The sequence below is a fragment of the Cetorhinus maximus genome, chromosome 9 (assembly GCF_964194155.1).
Source record: "Cetorhinus maximus chromosome 9, sCetMax3.hap1.1, whole genome shotgun sequence".
Taxonomy (NCBI): Eukaryota; Metazoa; Chordata; class Chondrichthyes; order Lamniformes; family Cetorhinidae; genus Cetorhinus; species Cetorhinus maximus.
Window position 1 is genome coordinate 89,638,159 of NC_135887.1, and position 17,278 is coordinate 89,655,436.

Consider the following 17,278-nt stretch of genomic DNA (forward strand, 5'->3'; position numbering starts at 1 on the left):
CAGAAAGTGATCAAACATTTGGCAAGGTGAAGATTGTATCATTTGCTTTCATCTTTGACACTTTCTACCTGTCACAGTCAAGATTCTGTTTACTAATAACCTGCGTAGACCTTGAGAATTGAATTGAGAAGAAAACATTTCTCAATAGGTGAGTCGGTGCTGAACTCCTCTGGGACAATTACCACTGATGTGAATGGAAGGAAATCATTTTAGTGTTAAATAAAGGAAAATTGTGTTCATTCATGAAGACTAGTTAATGAATCAACTATAACATGCGTGTCCTTGATTGCTTTCTTTTTTATTCTTTCATGGGATGTGTGCATCACCAGCAAGACCAGCATTTGGTATTCACCCCTAATTTCCCAAAAATAAAATAAATTTAAAGTTACAAATTTTCAGCAGGAATGACAGATTTATAGACTAAAATGCAGCGGAGAAGTCATAACTTTGCATAGGTGGTTGTGCAGGATAAGCCACTCACAATTTTCAAGCAGTGCATTACAGGCATCACTTTGGTATGAAGTTGCACTAGCTCTCTGATGCTACGGAGGGCTTACAAGTATGAATCAAATCGTGATGAACAGTCAAAGATTGCCTGGTATTTTGTGGACATTCCTTTTATAGTGATACCTTGATCATCCACATTCCCAGTATCCACAAATACCTTTGCATAATCTAGCTCAAATGCAATTGAGCATTTCAATTTGATTTTTCAAGTCTGGGTTCTTGGTAAATCAGGATAAGTATCCATTGCAATAACTTATGTTTGACCGACGCAGACTCGATGGGCCTTTTTCTGTGCTGTAGACCTCCTTGACTCTATTATCCAGTCATCCAGTGTTTAGGAGTGTTGTATTAGGGTATGTGCCCCGAAGAAAATTTTATGATCAATTTGATGCATTTTCAAGCATATTGGAATCATGTGTAATTCCGGTCAAAAATAACATTGAGTGGTAACATCATAATGCATCTGTACAAATGCCCAGAAAAGACACTCCAAGCGAATTTCTTATGGAATCTTATAGCATAGGAGCCAGCCATTTGCCTGTCACATTTGTGCTGGCTCATGAAAGAGCTGTCTAGCTTAGTCCCACACCCTAGCTTTTTCATGTAACTCTGAAAGCGAGTCTCCTTCAAGAATATGCCCAATTGCCTTTTTAAAATTCCGATGGAATCTGATTCCACCACACTCAGAGGTAGTGCATCCAGAGCTTGCCAACAGTGTGAAGACATTTCTCTAGTTTTTTTTGCCAATCATATTAAATTTATGATCCAGTTGACCAAGGAATGGTTTCTCCCTAGATTCTCTATCAAAGCCTCTCATAATTTTGAATATTCCATTAAGTTCCCCCATTAACCTTCTCTGCTCTAAGAAGAACAATCACAGCTCTTCTAATCTCTCTACATAACTGAACTCCCTCAGTCCAGGGATGATCCTGTAAATCTTCTCTGTATTTTCTCCAGGGCTTTGACATCCTTTCTAAAGTGTGGTTCCCAGAATTGTACATACTACTCCAGTCAAGGCCTAGTCAGATATCTGTAAAAGTTAGCATGACTTCCTTGTTTGAAAATTCCCTATTTACAAAGTCAAGTATTCCATATGCACTCTTAAACACCTTATCAACATGTCCTGCCACTCTCAAAGATTCGTGAGTATGCACACCCTCAAAATAATACAGTTAAGATTTACTGCCTCTCCACGTCTTTCCACCAAAGTGCATCACTTCACCCATATCCGTATTAAGCTGCACCTGCCATACGGCTGCTTACTTCACTAACCCTCCTGAAATCTGCTATCATCCTGTACTGTCAAAGTTTTGTACCGCATACAAACTAGATTGAGTAATGTTTTTCAATAACTAATGCAATTTGTTAGAGTAATAAAGAGTAATGAGTAATGATGACTAATGTTTGGAATATTAGTCAGAATTATTTGAATTCTTCTGATGTATTTTATTTCAATTGAAGTGTGAGTAAACAGAGAGTTAAGTGGCATTGTGAATTCTCCTATGTAATTTTATGAACATTTGGGCAAATGAGTGCAGCTGAGGAACTGAGTGCATTCCTGAGAGTTTGGTGGGTGGGGGAGTTCAGTGATGGGGGTGTGTGGAAGGAGGTGTTTGTTTCCTTTTGCTTTTTCTACCTTTCTTTTTGGTTCTTACTCTACTAAGGTGGACCTGTGAAAGCTTCTTAAGGTATGTGAAAAGGAAAAGATTAGCAAGGACAAATGTGGGTCCATTACAAGCGGAGACAGGAGAATTTATAATGGAGAATAGGCAGAGATATGAAACAGTTACTTTATGTCTGTCTTCATGGAGGAGGATACAGAAAATCTCCCAGAAATGCTAGGGAACCAAGGGACTTATGAAAATAAGGAACTGAAAGAAATTAGTATTCATAAAGAGGTAGTACTTGAAAAATTAATTGGATTGAAGGTTAATAAATCTCTTGGACCAGATGAGCTACATCTCAAAGTATTGAAGGAGGTGGCTATAGAGATACTGGATAGATTGGTGGTTATCTTTCAAAACTCTATAGATTCTGGAAATGTTTCTGCAGACTGGGAAGTAGCAAATGTAACCCCATTGTTTAAGAAGGGAGGGAGAGAGAAAACAGAGAACTACAGATCTGTTAGTTTGGCATAATAGGAGGGAAAATGTTAGAATCTGTGACAAAGGGTGTTATAACTGGACACTTAGAAAATAATGATAGGATTGGGCAGCGTCAACATGGATTTATGACAGGGAAATCATGCTTGACAAACCTGTTGGGAGTTTTTTGAGGACGTTACTTGTAGCATAGTTAAAAGAGAACCAGTAGATGTGATGTATTTGGATTTTCAGAAGGTTTTTGATAAGGTCCAACACAGGAGTTAGTAAACAAAATTAGAGCACATGGGATTGGGAGTAATGCACCTCTATGGACTGAGAATTGGTTAACAGGCAGAAAAAAGAGAGCAGGAATAAATGGGTCATTCTCAGGATGGCAGGCTGTTACTAATGGGTTACCACAAGGATCAGTGCTTGGGCCACAGCTGTTCACAATATATATACATATATATATATATATATATATGATTTGGATGTGGGGACCAAATATAATATTTCCAAATTTGCTGATGTGAGGAGTGAGAAGGATGCAAGTATGTTTCAAGGGGATTTGGACAGGCTAAGTAAATGGGAAGTTTGGGAAGTGTTGATGTCCAAAGGAACCTGGGTGTCCTCGTTCATGAGTCACTAAAAGCTAGCACGCAGGTGCAGAAAGTAATTAGGAAGGCAAGGGTATGTTGGCCTTCATTGAAAAGGGTTAGAGTTAGGACAGGACTAAAGATGTCTTGTTGCAATTGTTTGGAGCTTGGTGAGACTGCACCTGAAATATTGGATACAGTTTTAGTCTCCTTATCTAAGGATACTTTCCCTAGAAGGAGTGCAATGGAGGTTCACCAGACTAATCCCTGGATGGGACTGTCTTATGAGGGGAGATTGAGGAAACTGGGCCTGTATTCTCTAAAGTTTTGAAGAATGAGAGGTGAATTTATTGAAACTTAAAATTCTTACAGGCATGACAGGGTAGATGTGGATAGGATACTTCCCCTGGCTGGTGAGTCCAGAACCAGGAGAGACAGTCTCAGAATAAGGGACAGGCCATTTAAAACTGAGATAAGGAATTTCTTAACTCAGAGGGTGGTGAATCTTTGGAATTCTCTACCCAGAGGGTTGTCGATGCTCAATCATTGAGCATGTTCAAGACACAAAGCGATAGATTTCTAGATACGATGACATCTAGGGATATGAGGATAGTGGGGAAAAATGGCATGGAGGTAGCTGATCAGCCATGATCTGTTTGAACGGTAGAGCAGGCTCGATGGGTCAAATGGCCTCCTCCTGATCCTATTTCATATGTCCCTATGTTCTTGTAAAATAATGTTACAATGGGCAGAATTTTCTGCCTGTTGGGCAGGCAGAGCGGGAACGGGCGCGGACCCGATCGCCACCCATGATCGGGTCCGTGCTGCCATTTTAGGTGGGCGGGCCAATTAAGGCCCGCCCAGTGTGAATCACGGCTCCCCAGGACAGCTGGAGTGGGCGGGCACTGGTGGGGCTGCAATGAGCACCGGGTCCAATGGCGAGCCGGCGGCCTGTTTAAAAAAGCTGCTGCAGCCTTTCAAAGGCTGTCAAACACGGCTACTGGAAGGGCTCCCCAGAGCGCTGTTGGTGAGCAAGGAGGTGGCAGCACAGCAGGAGGTCCTGGTACCCCAGGTTGGGAGGAGGAGGGCCCCCAGCATGACCAAACGTGCCTGGGAGGAGGTGGCAGAGGTGGTGAGTGCCCACGACGTGGTGCAGTGCACCTGGATCTAGTGTCGCAAGCGCTTCAATGACCTGTTGTGCTCGGGAAGGGTGAGGAAAATGTTGGCATTGGTCACTTAACCCAGCCAGTAGGCTTTCCCCCCTGGTGCCCCCCACCTGAGTGTAGTGACTTAGTGAATTATTGACGGCATGTGTCCTTCGCTGGGTGGGCCAGCAGATATTGCCCATGCCAAGGTCAGCCTGAGAGGGTGGTGAAGTGATGGGTTCTGCCCCCGCAGCATGTGGTACACTGAGACCCGCATTACTGTTTTGGGGGGGCTACTTGGAGGAGCTGCACCTAGGCGCAGTGCTGGAACTCCAGGACATGTCAAAGTCAGGGTGATGACATGCTGGGAGGGGAGCTTCAAGGTGGTGTGGCACCGATTGCTCTGCTGTCCTCTGCGCTCCATGTGATTGCGCCTCCTTGCTATGGAAGGTTAGACCGTGTAGTTCCACATGTGATGTAGGCAGCACTTGGCCAAGGGGGGTGGTAGGGGGGAGACATGCCTGGCATCTTTGTGAGAGTGTTCGGCAGCAGCGGGGCAAGGAGGCACTGGAGCCCTACAATATCCCACTCTGGTTGGGGTGGACTGTCCGTGAAGAGAATCCAGGTACAAGTAGCACTAATCAATGCTCTTCTCTCCTTTTCAGCAGAAGAATGCACATAATGCCGCCAAGCAGGAGAGGACTGGCGCAAGACCGGTCCAGGTGGCGATGCTTACTTGGTTCGAGCAGGAGGCCCTAGATCTGGAGAGGCACCATGTGTCCAGGTCCACCGGTGTCGGTGAGGCTGGGGTGCCACGGGCAGGTATGTTTGCCCAGCACTGAGGTCACCATTGTTCTCCCAACAGCCATGGCATTGCTGAATGTTCAGTGATTTAATTTTGCAACATGGCTTGACTATTGCTTATGGAAGGATGAACACATAATGATGCGGGGGACAGGGATGCACATTGACATTGTCTCCACATTAACTAATCCTTGTTCTTCCTTTCAGCATCAGCGGAGCAGGGCCGGGAGGAGGAGCAGCAGGTGCCCCCTCTCACACCTGAGGGCTCTGAAATCTCAGACTCATCAGCATCACACCATCTCTGCCAGGCAGGCACCAGCGCAGATAATAGCACCTCGGTGGGCATTAAATCATCGTCTAGTGTCCCGGGGCACAGCGGTGAGGGCATTTCACAGTCACTGAAGGAGCTGGCGGAGACAGAGAGTGTCCATGATGCCAGCAGTTGGAGGACTGCAGGGGGCCAGGCACATGCCTAGTCGGTGCCTGATGATGTGCCTCTGGAGTCGTCCGCGACGCAGCAGGTGCAGGAAATGCGGCTGGGTGTGCAGGAGCATCTTGTGGAGATACATGAGGCTATGCTAAGCTTGGTGTCCGTGATAGAGAAGTCTACTCGGACTATCACCGATGCAATGAGGCTCATGTCCGAGCACCATGCATCCTCCATGGAGTGGCGACTCTCGTGGAGAGGCGACTCTAGGAGACCCATCAGGGCTTCCTGGGGATGTGCTCTGACCAGCAGGCCCTCACATTGACCTCAGCTGGTCAGTGCCATTGTGGGAGATGGCCTGGGCAACAAGTTTCCCAGCTCGGTGCCCATCCATCCACGGTGAGCAGAGAGGTCTGAACTGACCTCATGTTGGCGCAGCAGCTGCCTGTCGTCTCTGCGGACTCCTCTCAGGGCGCTCCGGATGAGGGCGGCAGCTCGTCCGCCCCCCCTGCAAGTGACCATTGCATCCGGTGAGGCTGCGACGACTGGGGAGATGCCAGCTGTGGAACTGGCAGCTCCCTCCCAGGCGGGGCCAGCACAGGCTCCACGGGTCAGAGGACGTCCACCAAGGTCATCGAGGCAAATAGGACAGCAGTGTCAGCAGGCTGTCTCAGATGTCACTCCCAGCGAGGGGACAGCGCCAAGACGTAGCACCCAGAAACGTAAAGATAAGGCACCTTAGGCACACCATGGGTTTATCACTGGTGCTTTTGTGTTGACCCACAATAAGGTCTTTATGAATTGGTGTAATGTTTAACACCTTTGTTATTTTGTTTTCTTAAGTTCCTTTTGTTATAATATTAAATTCAGGCATGTCACCATGGCTGGGGGTGCCTATTTTCTTCTGCAGGTGGATGGTTACCAATAATGTTATGAGTGATTTGTATGATATTCAGCTTTATTGACAAGGCCCTTAGTTAATGTTCATTTCCAGGCAGATTTAGCACTTAGAAATCGAGTATGGAGCCTGCAGCCCAGGCTTATCCTGGAGATCCATCTGTGGTGTGCTAGCTGAAGGTTTGTTGGATTAAAGCCTCCCGGGTGTCCCTGCCTCCCTGTAGTATGCCCGGGTCAGCGTCTACCCCCTCAGCATTTCCCTGTGCATGCTCATCCTCGGACTCACTGCTGGACTCATCGTGTGCAGCCGCAGTCGCTGCGTCTATATCTTCTTCATCCACTGCATCCCCCCTTCCAGGGCAAGATTGTGGAGAGCGCAGAATGCAACCAATATCAGTGATACACGATCTGGGGGGCACTGGAGTGTGCCCCCTGAACGGTCCAGGCATCGGAAGAACGTTTTGAGAAGACCAATGGTCTCTTTCCACAACAGCCCTTGTGGAGGCGTGGCTCCTATTGTACCGCTGCTCAGCTTCTGTTCTTGGATGGCAGAGAAGCGTCAAAAGCCACCTTCTGTGGGGATAGCCCTTGTCACCCAGCAGCCATCCATCAAGCCGGGCCGGAGCACTGAAGAGCCCCGGCACCTGGGAGTGTCTGAGCAGGTAGGTGTCGTGGGAGCTGCCTGGGTACCTTGCACAGACTTGTAAAATCTACATCCTGTGATCACACACTATCTGCACGTTCATGGAGTGGAAGCCCTTCCTGTTGACGAAGGCACCGGGCTCACCTGCTGGCGCCTTGATGGCCACATGTGTACAGTCTATTGCACCCTGGACGCGGGGGAAGCCAGCAATGGCCGTGAAGCCTCTGGCTCGCTGTGTCTGGCTTGCTGGATCCCACCGGTAGTGGATGAAGGTCAATGCCCGTCTGAACAGAGCGTCTGTAACGTGCTTGACACAAGTGTGGACAGCTGACTGGGAGACACCGCAAAGATCACCCGCTGAGCCCTGGGAGGTGCCAGAGGCATAGAAGTTGAGGGCAACTGTGACCTTTACAGCCACTGGCATGGGGTGTCCACCCATACTGTTCGCGGAGATCTCAGGGCCAATCATCTGACAGATATAGTTGACTGTCTCCCTTGAGAGACGGAGCCTCCTTTGTCACTGCACCTCAGACATACTGAGGTAGCTGCTTCGCCGCCTGTATACCCTGGCAGCAGGATAATGGCGTATTCTGTGGCCCCTTCCACTTTGGACTACCTCTTGGCCCTGCACCCCTTGTGCCTGTGCCTGCCCTCCCAAAGGTGGCTCCCCTGGGTGCTGAATGTACACTCCTGGCCACCTCCTCCTTCTAGCCCTCCCTTCCTCCTCAGAGGAGATGCTTCCAGTGGAGAGTTCAACTCCCATTCCAGGCTAAGGGGAGGCTTCCTGAAACCTGCAGGCCCCAAAATGATTTTTCACTGCAGAGTGCTGACCTGAAAGTTGAGAGTCCAGTCCAAGCAGCTGGTATGCTTTTGAAGTGTTTCAGCTCACACAGGCAAGTATCAGTTACTTTCCAAATTAAATATTTGACAGAACATACTTGTGACCCCACTGAGTCCTCTTATCCCACCTGTGGATGTGGTTTATACAAATGTCTCCTACCCGCCTGCCCGTTGCACCCGTGCGACGACCCAAAGATCGCACGGGCCCTGAAAAATCACCACTAATTGGTGCCTCAAGGGCCTTAAGTGGCCCATTAATTAGTGACGGGCCTGCATCGGAGATCATCGCCCGCTCACCCACCGACATATCGTAATGGAGCGTGGTGAAGTCAGGACGCTCGCCCAACATCACTGCATGTCATTTGACACGTCGGCATGCAGGTCCCTCCCCTGCACGCCAACGGGAAAATTCTGCTCAATAGATATTTCTTTCAGAAAATTAAACCTATAGAAAGACAAATTTTAATTATTAAAAGTAAAATTATTAGGAATATATTTATGCAAAGAGTGCCACATATTTAGAATAAGCTGCCAGGAAACATGAGACACAAAAATGCCTATATTATAATATAGCAACACAGAATTCCTGAGACTGCACTTGCACTATGTGCTAAAATCTGCAAAATAATAGGATGAAGGAAAGTTGAATGTTACTTACACTTCCATCACTGCATGGCTTTAGTTCTTTCCAGAACGTCTGTGTCTGTGTCAAGTCCACCTTATTTAATGGTAATGACACCTCTCCGATGGGATCATTTCGACTGAAGCGATCGTAATCTAAGACCTGAAGGTACAGAACTCGCTGCACTACTTTCTCATAGGGGAAACCTGAGGGTAGTGAAAAAATGGAAACAGCTGTCATACAACAAAAATGAGGAAAATTTGTACTTCAGAGGCACAGAAACAAAGAGAGGGAGTTGGCTTTCAGATTTCAGTAAAATATAATACCAGGAATATAAAGTCTTCATAACACATATTTGAGTGGTAAAAAACACTTTGTATAACAAAAATTCTGTCCTTTCAATTTGGGTTGTAACATGTAAGTGTAAAAACATGGTTAAGTACTAGTGACTAGAGGTATCCTGGGAGAGACTATAGTAGGAAGAGCAATCAAAGGTGATACATTTAGACTGTCGCATAACAAGTATACCACACAACAATAAAACACATTGGTATAAGTGCACTTTTTCCTCAATGATACATTCATATTGATGTCTAGGACTGAAATTTCAATGCAGTGATACACATACAGCGGGCTCTTATGTTGGTACAAAGCTTCGTCTATCACTGATGGCTGTGACAGTCCCATGTCTCTTGCTTTACATAGGCAATGCTTGCTATATAAACATAAGTTATTCTTGCTTTCTCTTGATTTCCAGTGACAGAAAATAAGAGAAAATTCTGGTACTTGCAGTGGTAGTCAGATAGACCATGAAGACAGAACAAAGAAACAATAAGCAATAGAAAATAAAGAAGAAGTGGGACTAAGAACCAAAAAGGAGGAAAAAAATATATTAAAATCATATGTTTCTGTACTGGGTCCATTTTCCCAGCGATGTCAACAGGAACTACCTTTTCAGTGCCTACTCTCATTGCTGGAAAGGTAAGATGCCACATTTGGTATTCTGAACATTCATGTTTTTCACAGGCCACTTGCTTGTTTGCATTATTTAATGTAATCATGTGAATGGTGGCACAGCAAGGACCAGTTTGTTTTAACATTTTTGACAGTACTTTGTACGAGCTGCCATTATACCACAGTCATTGCATGTTCCCGTTAGCAGGAAGACAATGAGTAAGAGCCAAATAGTAATCATATAATCAAGTGAAAATTTTGTTCATCGGGAAGAAGATTCACTCAGAATCTTCTGCTAGAAACAATGAGCTATGCTTTCTTACGTTCGCTAATGTTAGCAAAAATGTTGATATAAGTATAAATCAATTATGCACATTTCATAATTAGACATTTTGCTCATTTTAATGAAAGAAGGAAAATGTAATCTAATGTTACGTTCACAATTCATTAGCAAGAAGTGGACTGGCAAAAAGTGTTGCCTGCTAAAGAATTTGGTTGCATTGCAGAGGTCGTAGAATCAGGAGTGGGAGAGGAACCCTCCACTCTAGCCCTGAAAACGTCTCTCCCACCTCTCCCCATGCCCTTTCTGGGCTCACCTTGTTCATGAGTGTCACCTTCAGCTACCTTGATGGCATTCCTAATAAACTGGGGCCTTCTAAATTTCTCTTCTTGGCTCCTCTATTTTGGGAGACCAAACACAGATTGAGTGGTCATTTGTTGAAAACCACAGTTGAGTCTGCAAGACTGACTCCAAAATTCCAATACTTGCCATTTTAGTTCTCCACCACACCTCCACTCTGTGTTTAGAGTTCTACGTTGTTCCAATGAAGCTCATTGCAAGCTCAAGAAACAGCATCTCATCTTTTAATTACACATTTTTCAGCCTTCTGGACTTGATATTGAGTTCAACAACTTTAGATAATAACCAGCTCTCCTATTTTCTTGGACAACAGGTTTTATTATCAACATTTTATATCTCCTCCAGGACCATCTTTTGTTTGTTTACTTGTTCCCTTTTGCCTTACACCATCATTATTTTTGTCATTTAATCTCTCCTGCCTTCCAGCCTATCACAGGTCTTCCTTTTAGTTCTCCCCCTCCACTCTGCACCCCCACCTCCTCTTGCTTAAAATTGGTTGTATCTCTAACTTCTTCTGGTTCTGATGAAAGGTCATTGACATGAAACGTTAACTCTGATTTTCTCTCTCCAGATTTTGGCTGACTTCCTAAGTGTTTCTAGCATTTTCTGTGTTTATTCACTTCTTGTCTCCCATACCAACTGTTATGTAAATATTTCTCTGTACCTTATTGTTAAATTTCTGACAGGCAATTGGGGACCAGAAGTCAATCTTTACTCAGTTTTCAGTTTATTCACAAAGTGAAGCATGACAAATGTATAGCTCCTAACTCTACAGCCCAACACCAATGTCAACGGTCTCTCTTAATATGTGCTCAAGTGATCATCCAATGAATGTCCCCCACCTGTATACACTTAACCTTAATTTATAAAATTAACATTTATTAATCTGTATTTTACTGCAATCTTCTCTTTCAAACTGGCATCATTCCTCTTCTCCTTTAACCTTATAAAGCTACCTTCGATGACTCTGTCGCTGCAAACTAACACCCTATATATAGGCCTGAATTTTTCCGTCGGCAATTTGGGGGCGGGGCCTGCTCGTCATCCCGGTCCCTTTAAATTTTTAGGAAGGCGGGCGGACAGTGAAATAAATTGAGGCCATTGACAGAGTAATTAAGGTAATTAAAGACCCTGCCCGTCCGACCTTAAGGCTGGTGGGCAGGCCAGGAGCCCCAGTGGGCTTCTGATAACACATGAAACCTCATCCACTGGCGGGATGAGGTTTCATTTCCGTTTTTAAAAACTTTAATACATTTTATGTGATATTTATTAACATGTCCCATCTCGTGTGACATTGTCACATGAGGGGGACATGTTAATAATTTTTAAATTTTTCTATTTTTAAAGTTTTTTGGGTTGTTAGTAATCTCCCTGAGACAGCACTTTGTCTCAGGGAGCAGTGTGCTCTTTTGCGCACATACGCGAAAGAGCGCACTTTGACAGTTGGGGATTCCCTCCCTCCCCCGCACAGGAAGGGCATAGCGTTTCCTGTCGGGCAGGCTGCTGGGCAGGCCTTAACTGGCCCGCCCACTCAAAATGGTGGCTGGCCCTGTTTTGGTGGCGGGGGTCGGCTGTCCACCCGCCGTCGAGCCGGAGGGGCCCGCACGCCCACCAAGGGCAAAATTCTGCCCATAACCTTTATTTTTTCTCCAGTCTCCACATGTGTTTGCACCATCCATTCTCAACTTCTCTGCAACCTTTGACATTGTATTGATTACACAACCCTCTTCTGTTTTTCAGTCTGCTGGGACTGCCCTTGTTTGAATAGAGTCTTTCATCTCTGATCATAGCAAGAACATCTTCCATAATGACTACTATGCCCACCCAGTGCCATATTTTGGGAGTGTTGTGAAGATCCATTCCTGGCCCCTTTCGTTGAACTACAATACTGTTATCCCAGCGTCTACCAAGGTCTATCCTTGACCCCACCCTGAAGAACAAAAAGCTCTACCTTTCCACCAGATAATGTTACAAAAGTCAGAATAGGCAATCTCTGCGTTGGAAAAGAGATGGGGTGAGAAGATCAGATCAAGGTTGAATTGGACTTCAAGGTTAAGGAAACTTTTCCACCACTTCAACTGCCTGTTTGTTAAATTGCCTGTTGGACATCCAGCCGTGGAAGAGCTACAAGGTCTTCCAACTAAACATTGTAAAGACTAAAATCACCTTTGGTCCCTGTCCCAAACTTCACACCCTTGACACCAAGGCCACCCCCTCCCCTGCCATTGCCTCAGGCTGAATCATTGACCAATCATTGTTGGTCATGTTGGAATACTCTTGAGTATTTCAATATGCCAACCAAAACATGACCAGACTCTTCTTAACCTTGAAGTCCAATTCAACCCTGACCTGATCTTCTCACCTTCTGCCTTTCGTAACATTATCTGCTTCTGCCCCTCAGCTCATCTGCTGACTCTTTTCCATGGCTTTGTCACTTCCAGATCAACTATTTCAATGTTCTCCTGGCTGGCCTCTCATCCTCCATCTCTGTAAACTTCAGTTCATCCAAAACTCTGCTGCACTAAGCTGCAGACCTACATTGGCTCCTGGTCCCCTAGCCTTTCTAATTTAACATTTTCCTCCTCACCTTTAAATCCTTTCATGCTCTCGCCCCTTCCTATCTCTACAAGCTCCTCCAATCCTACAATTCTACAAACTCTACATTCCTCTGTGACCGGCTTCTGGTGCATCCATACCTTTCCTTTCCCCTACCGCTGGTGGCCCCACACTTTGGGATTCCCTCCCTAAGCTCCTCAGGCTCTCTACCCCTCTTTTCTCTCTCAAGAAACTCCTTAAAACTCATCTTTGGTTATCATTTCTAACATCTTAATTATTGGTTTGGGGCCTGTCATTTTCTCTAACACACTTCAGAATTTTTTCTATTTTAAAGGCGTTCTATAAATGAAAATTGCTGTTTTATGTTTGTCCATGTGTGGGGGAGTCACTGGCAAGGCCAGCATTACTGTCCATCCTGAAATGCCCTTAAGAAGGTGGTGGTGAATCTCCTCCTTAAACCGCTGCAGTCCATGTGGTGTAGATACACTACAGTGCTGTTAGGCAGGGAGTTACGGGGCTTTGACGCAGCGACAGTGAAGGAACAAAAATATATTTTAGAGTCAGGATAGTGTGTGGCTTGGAGGGGAACTTGCAGGTGGCAGTGTTCCCATGCCTTGTTCTGCTGGTTGGATGATTGATGGGCGGTGGCTGTCAGCGGCTTCTCTTAGCTTCTGCTAGCAGCAGTTTTGGGTTTACCTTTTGATCGAATGAAACAAAAAAGTGACCAAGTTAATAAATGTTTGAGATCATCTTCTGTCTATATCATTGCTCAGCATTCAAAATGAAAGTCCCGGAAATCTGTAGCACTCTTACTCTCCATCAGTCTCTCAGCTGTTTAAAAAATCTAAAACAAAAGATGTTCAAACAGTTTTCGGCCAAGTCCCAGGTGACAGGCTGCCTAAAATAAAACATTAATTAGTTCAATTTGCCAACTATTATTCAGAGAAGCACAAAGGCACAAAGGCTTTGAAGCCAGTGTGTTGAGTACAAGCCTATATACATTTTACACATTTTTATGAATGTTCCTTTGCCCACTATTTTAATGAAAACAATACACTTTTAAAATAAAAAATAAAAATACCTGGAAAAACTCAGCAGGTCTGTTAGCATCTGCGGAGAGGAACACAGTTAACGTTTCGAGTCCGTATGACTCTTCAACAGAACTAAGTAAAAAAGTCATACGGACTCGAAACGTTAACTGTGCTCCTCTTCGCAGATGCTGCCAGACCTGCTGAATTTTTCCAGGTATTTTTATTTTTGTTTTGGATTTCCAGCATCCGCAGTTTTTGGCTTTTACGCTTTTAAAATAAGTGGGTTCTTAAGTCCATTAAAACAGTTTCATTTCAATGCTAATAGTTGAACGGTTTAAGTGTGAGAAACAGACAGAAGGGGAGTAATTTATTTCATTCATTCTGGCTCAATTTGTTTGAGTGGTCATGTACTCTGGTTGATAAGATCATTCTGTTCTCCGCCAATCATAAATGCACAGGAACAACAATCTAGAGTCACCACTGCATTGCACCTGTGTTTGATCGAACAGCCTGTTTTTTTTTGAGTGGATCATCTAACAATTTCTAAAGTGTAGACATGAGTCATTTTATGTTTCTTTAAAAAAGGCACATCTATACTCCTTGATGTGGAGGTATTTATACAAGTTCTTAATTAATTTCATTAGCAAAGAAAATATCAGAAATCAAGACGTGATGTTACTCAAAATGCAGCAGCTCTGAACATTAAATATTTCACTCCATCATTACCTGAAGATCTTTATATCATGAGATCAACTTGTATTGCAATGACAAAATGCTATGATAACAATTACAACACAAAAAAATGGAACATTTTCCAGCCAAAAGGGAAATTATTTTTGTGAGAAAGGCTGGGTAAATTTCTTCTAGTTTTGGGGAGGCCATGTGATATGATGAAGCACTGTGCACAATCTCGCTCATTGAATATAGAATTAACAAATTAATAAAAAGTTGGTCTAATATATTTTCCTGAATGTGCTACCCTTACAATTGTGTTGGTATCATGGGCTGAATTTTTGCTCTGGGAGTGGAAACAGCAGCCAGGTCTGTTTTGGGGTCAGAAGTCTGCCTCTGCCGGAAAACTGATTAAAGTTCAGATTTTTATAGGGTGAGCCCTTAATTGATATGGAAATGAGTTCCCTGTCAACTTACAGCCAGTGGGAGTGGGATTGGAGCTGGGTCAGATGAAGCACAGAACTCATTTAGACCCCTCACGGTAGCCATCACTGAGGCTGTTGATTGGGCCAAAGCCTTCCACAGCATCAGAGAGAAGTGAGATGTCACAGGAGAGAGGCACCCGGGGCAGCAGGGGAGTCTCTTGCTACATCGATGCTGACCTGGGTCTAATGCTGGAGGTCAGGAGGGAGAAAGCAAGGTCCTCTTTGCAAGGATGGCAGCAGTAGACAACCTTGGCATGTAGCAGGGGCACCTCTCTGTTCAGTGTTTTCTCACCGACTCGTCTTCCTCCTCCTCTCTTACATCCTGCTCCTCTCACAATTAGCTGCCTCCTTCCAGGTCCTCACTGTCCTCAGGGTCCACAACGCTCTGGAGGAGTATGTTGCAGAGAAGGCAGTAGAGCACAATAATGACCAAGATCCTTGCAGGAGGGTTAGGGGACACTACTCAACTGGTTCAGATACTGTAATGGTATCTTCAGAAGCCCGATGGTCTGTTCAACTGTTGTCCTACTGAGAAGGTGGCAATGGTTTATTCACCTCTAAACCTGTCCAAGACTAATGTAGATGGGTCAGTAGCCATTTCTTCAAGGGATTTCCCTTATTCATAAGGATCCACTTTGCACATTGAAGTGAAAATCTGAACCAGCCTGGACTAGCAGAGCTTAAAGGAGGCATGGCAGCTGTGAGGAAAACAAGCACAGACATGGAGGTAACTCTTGTTGTGGTTGCAGACAAGTTGGACGCTGAGGGAGTGGAAGCCCTGATGGATTTCATTAACAATTGACAGGCTGTCTTGATGGCCATGTGGATGCAATAGATAATGCCCTGCACCTCAGGGAATCCAGCAATGGGGATGGAACCCAATGCCCACTACCTCTGTGAGAGTGTGTCAGTTGTTAAATGAATGTGCTCCTAGTTCTGGCAAATAGGGCATCAATGATCATCAAGTTGCAGTGGTGTGCAACCACCTTTGAGAAGCCACTAAGGTCCGCAGCTAATCCTTGGAAGCAGCCAGAAGCAAAGAAGTTAAAGGCCACAATGACTTTGATGGCTACTAGCAGGGCATGGTGACCAGTGCTGCGAGGTGCAAAGTTTTTGGCGGCGAGGGCACAGATGTATGCGACCATCTGCCAGGAGAGTCGGTCTCCTGCAGCCCAGGGTCTTGGTCATCTCCAGGAAGCTCCATCGTTGGTGGTCAATATTATGTTGAGGGTTTGGCCTTTGTTACCTTCCTGCCCTTCTTCCTTCTCCCATGACCTCCTGCTGCTCGGGGTTCTGCCCTTCCTGCAGTGGGTATTGCCCTTGATGTTGCTCGGGGTTCTGCCCTTCCTGCAGTGGGTATTGCCCTTGTTGTTGCTCGGGGTTCTGCCTTTCCTGCAGTGGGTATTGCCCCTCTTGCCATGAGCCCCAAATTTGACTGTTGTGCTCACATTGCTAGCTGGAGCCTTCCTTCTGGTCACGTGGCCGGCTAATTGTCCTTGGCAGCCTTGACCCTGCTTTTTAGCTTCAGCCATGCCAAAAGGTTCTGACCCCATTCAAAGCCCAGGTGCTGAATGCTGACTCTGCCTGCCACCTGTGCAGGACCAAGGCACCTCCTGACCAAGTGCCTAGTCCCTTTGCTCTGCCAATGCTCTAATGGGGTTGGGGTGATGCCCAGGGGCAGCCATGACCCTACTCAACCAGACCACGCCTACAAAACCCAAACCAAAATGTCTTCTGTTGTGATTGGGCAGCACTTGCTGAAGAATCCTGAGTGCACTAATAGCTCCACGACCAACCAATTTAAGATAATCAGTCAAGCTCATACAGAACTCATTTATGAAGCGACATATATTCATACACAGGGACCCATTCTCTGCAAACAAAAGGAATATATTCAAGTCTTGCACCTTTTTGAATTACCCAGGAGCTTTCAGAGCCTATAGCCCACTGCTTTCTCCATGGCAACGCCTTGGCCAGAGTTGACTTGTCAACTAAGATAAAAGCAAAAAACTGCAGATGCTGGAAATCCAAAACAAAAACAAAAATACCTGGAAAAACTCAGCAGGTCTGACAGCATCTGCGGAGAGGAATACAGTTAAAGTTTCAAGTCTGTATGACTGTCTCCTGTTTTATTGAAGAGTCATAAGGACTTGAAACGTTAACTGTGTTCCTCTCTGCAGATGCTGTCAGACCTGCTGAATTTTTCCAGGTATTTTTGTTTTTGTTTTCGACTTGTCAACTAATCTGCACCCTTTTTTCTGTCGTATAAATTGTGCAATCATTTGAAATTTTGCATTTCTGCAACACGTCTCTCTTTTCAGCAATATTCAAGTTCTGTACCACCAATTGACTGTTGAAATTAAAATCATTATCCC

General features: G+C 45.1%; 1 protein-coding gene across 3 annotated transcripts in view; it reads right to left on the reverse strand.

Moving 5' to 3' along the window:
• LOC144684818 (synaptotagmin-7-like) overlaps window positions 1–17,278 on the reverse strand; it is a 703,889-nt gene that overhangs the window by 12,979 nt on the left and 673,632 nt on the right. For all 3 annotated transcript variants that reach the window (XM_078549087.1, XM_078549086.1, XM_078549088.1), the window contains one exon: window positions 8,602–8,771. In XM_078549087.1, the coding sequence (XP_078405213.1) occupies window positions 8,602–8,771 (170 nt within the window). The remainder of the gene's footprint in view (window positions 1–8,601; window positions 8,772–17,278) is intronic.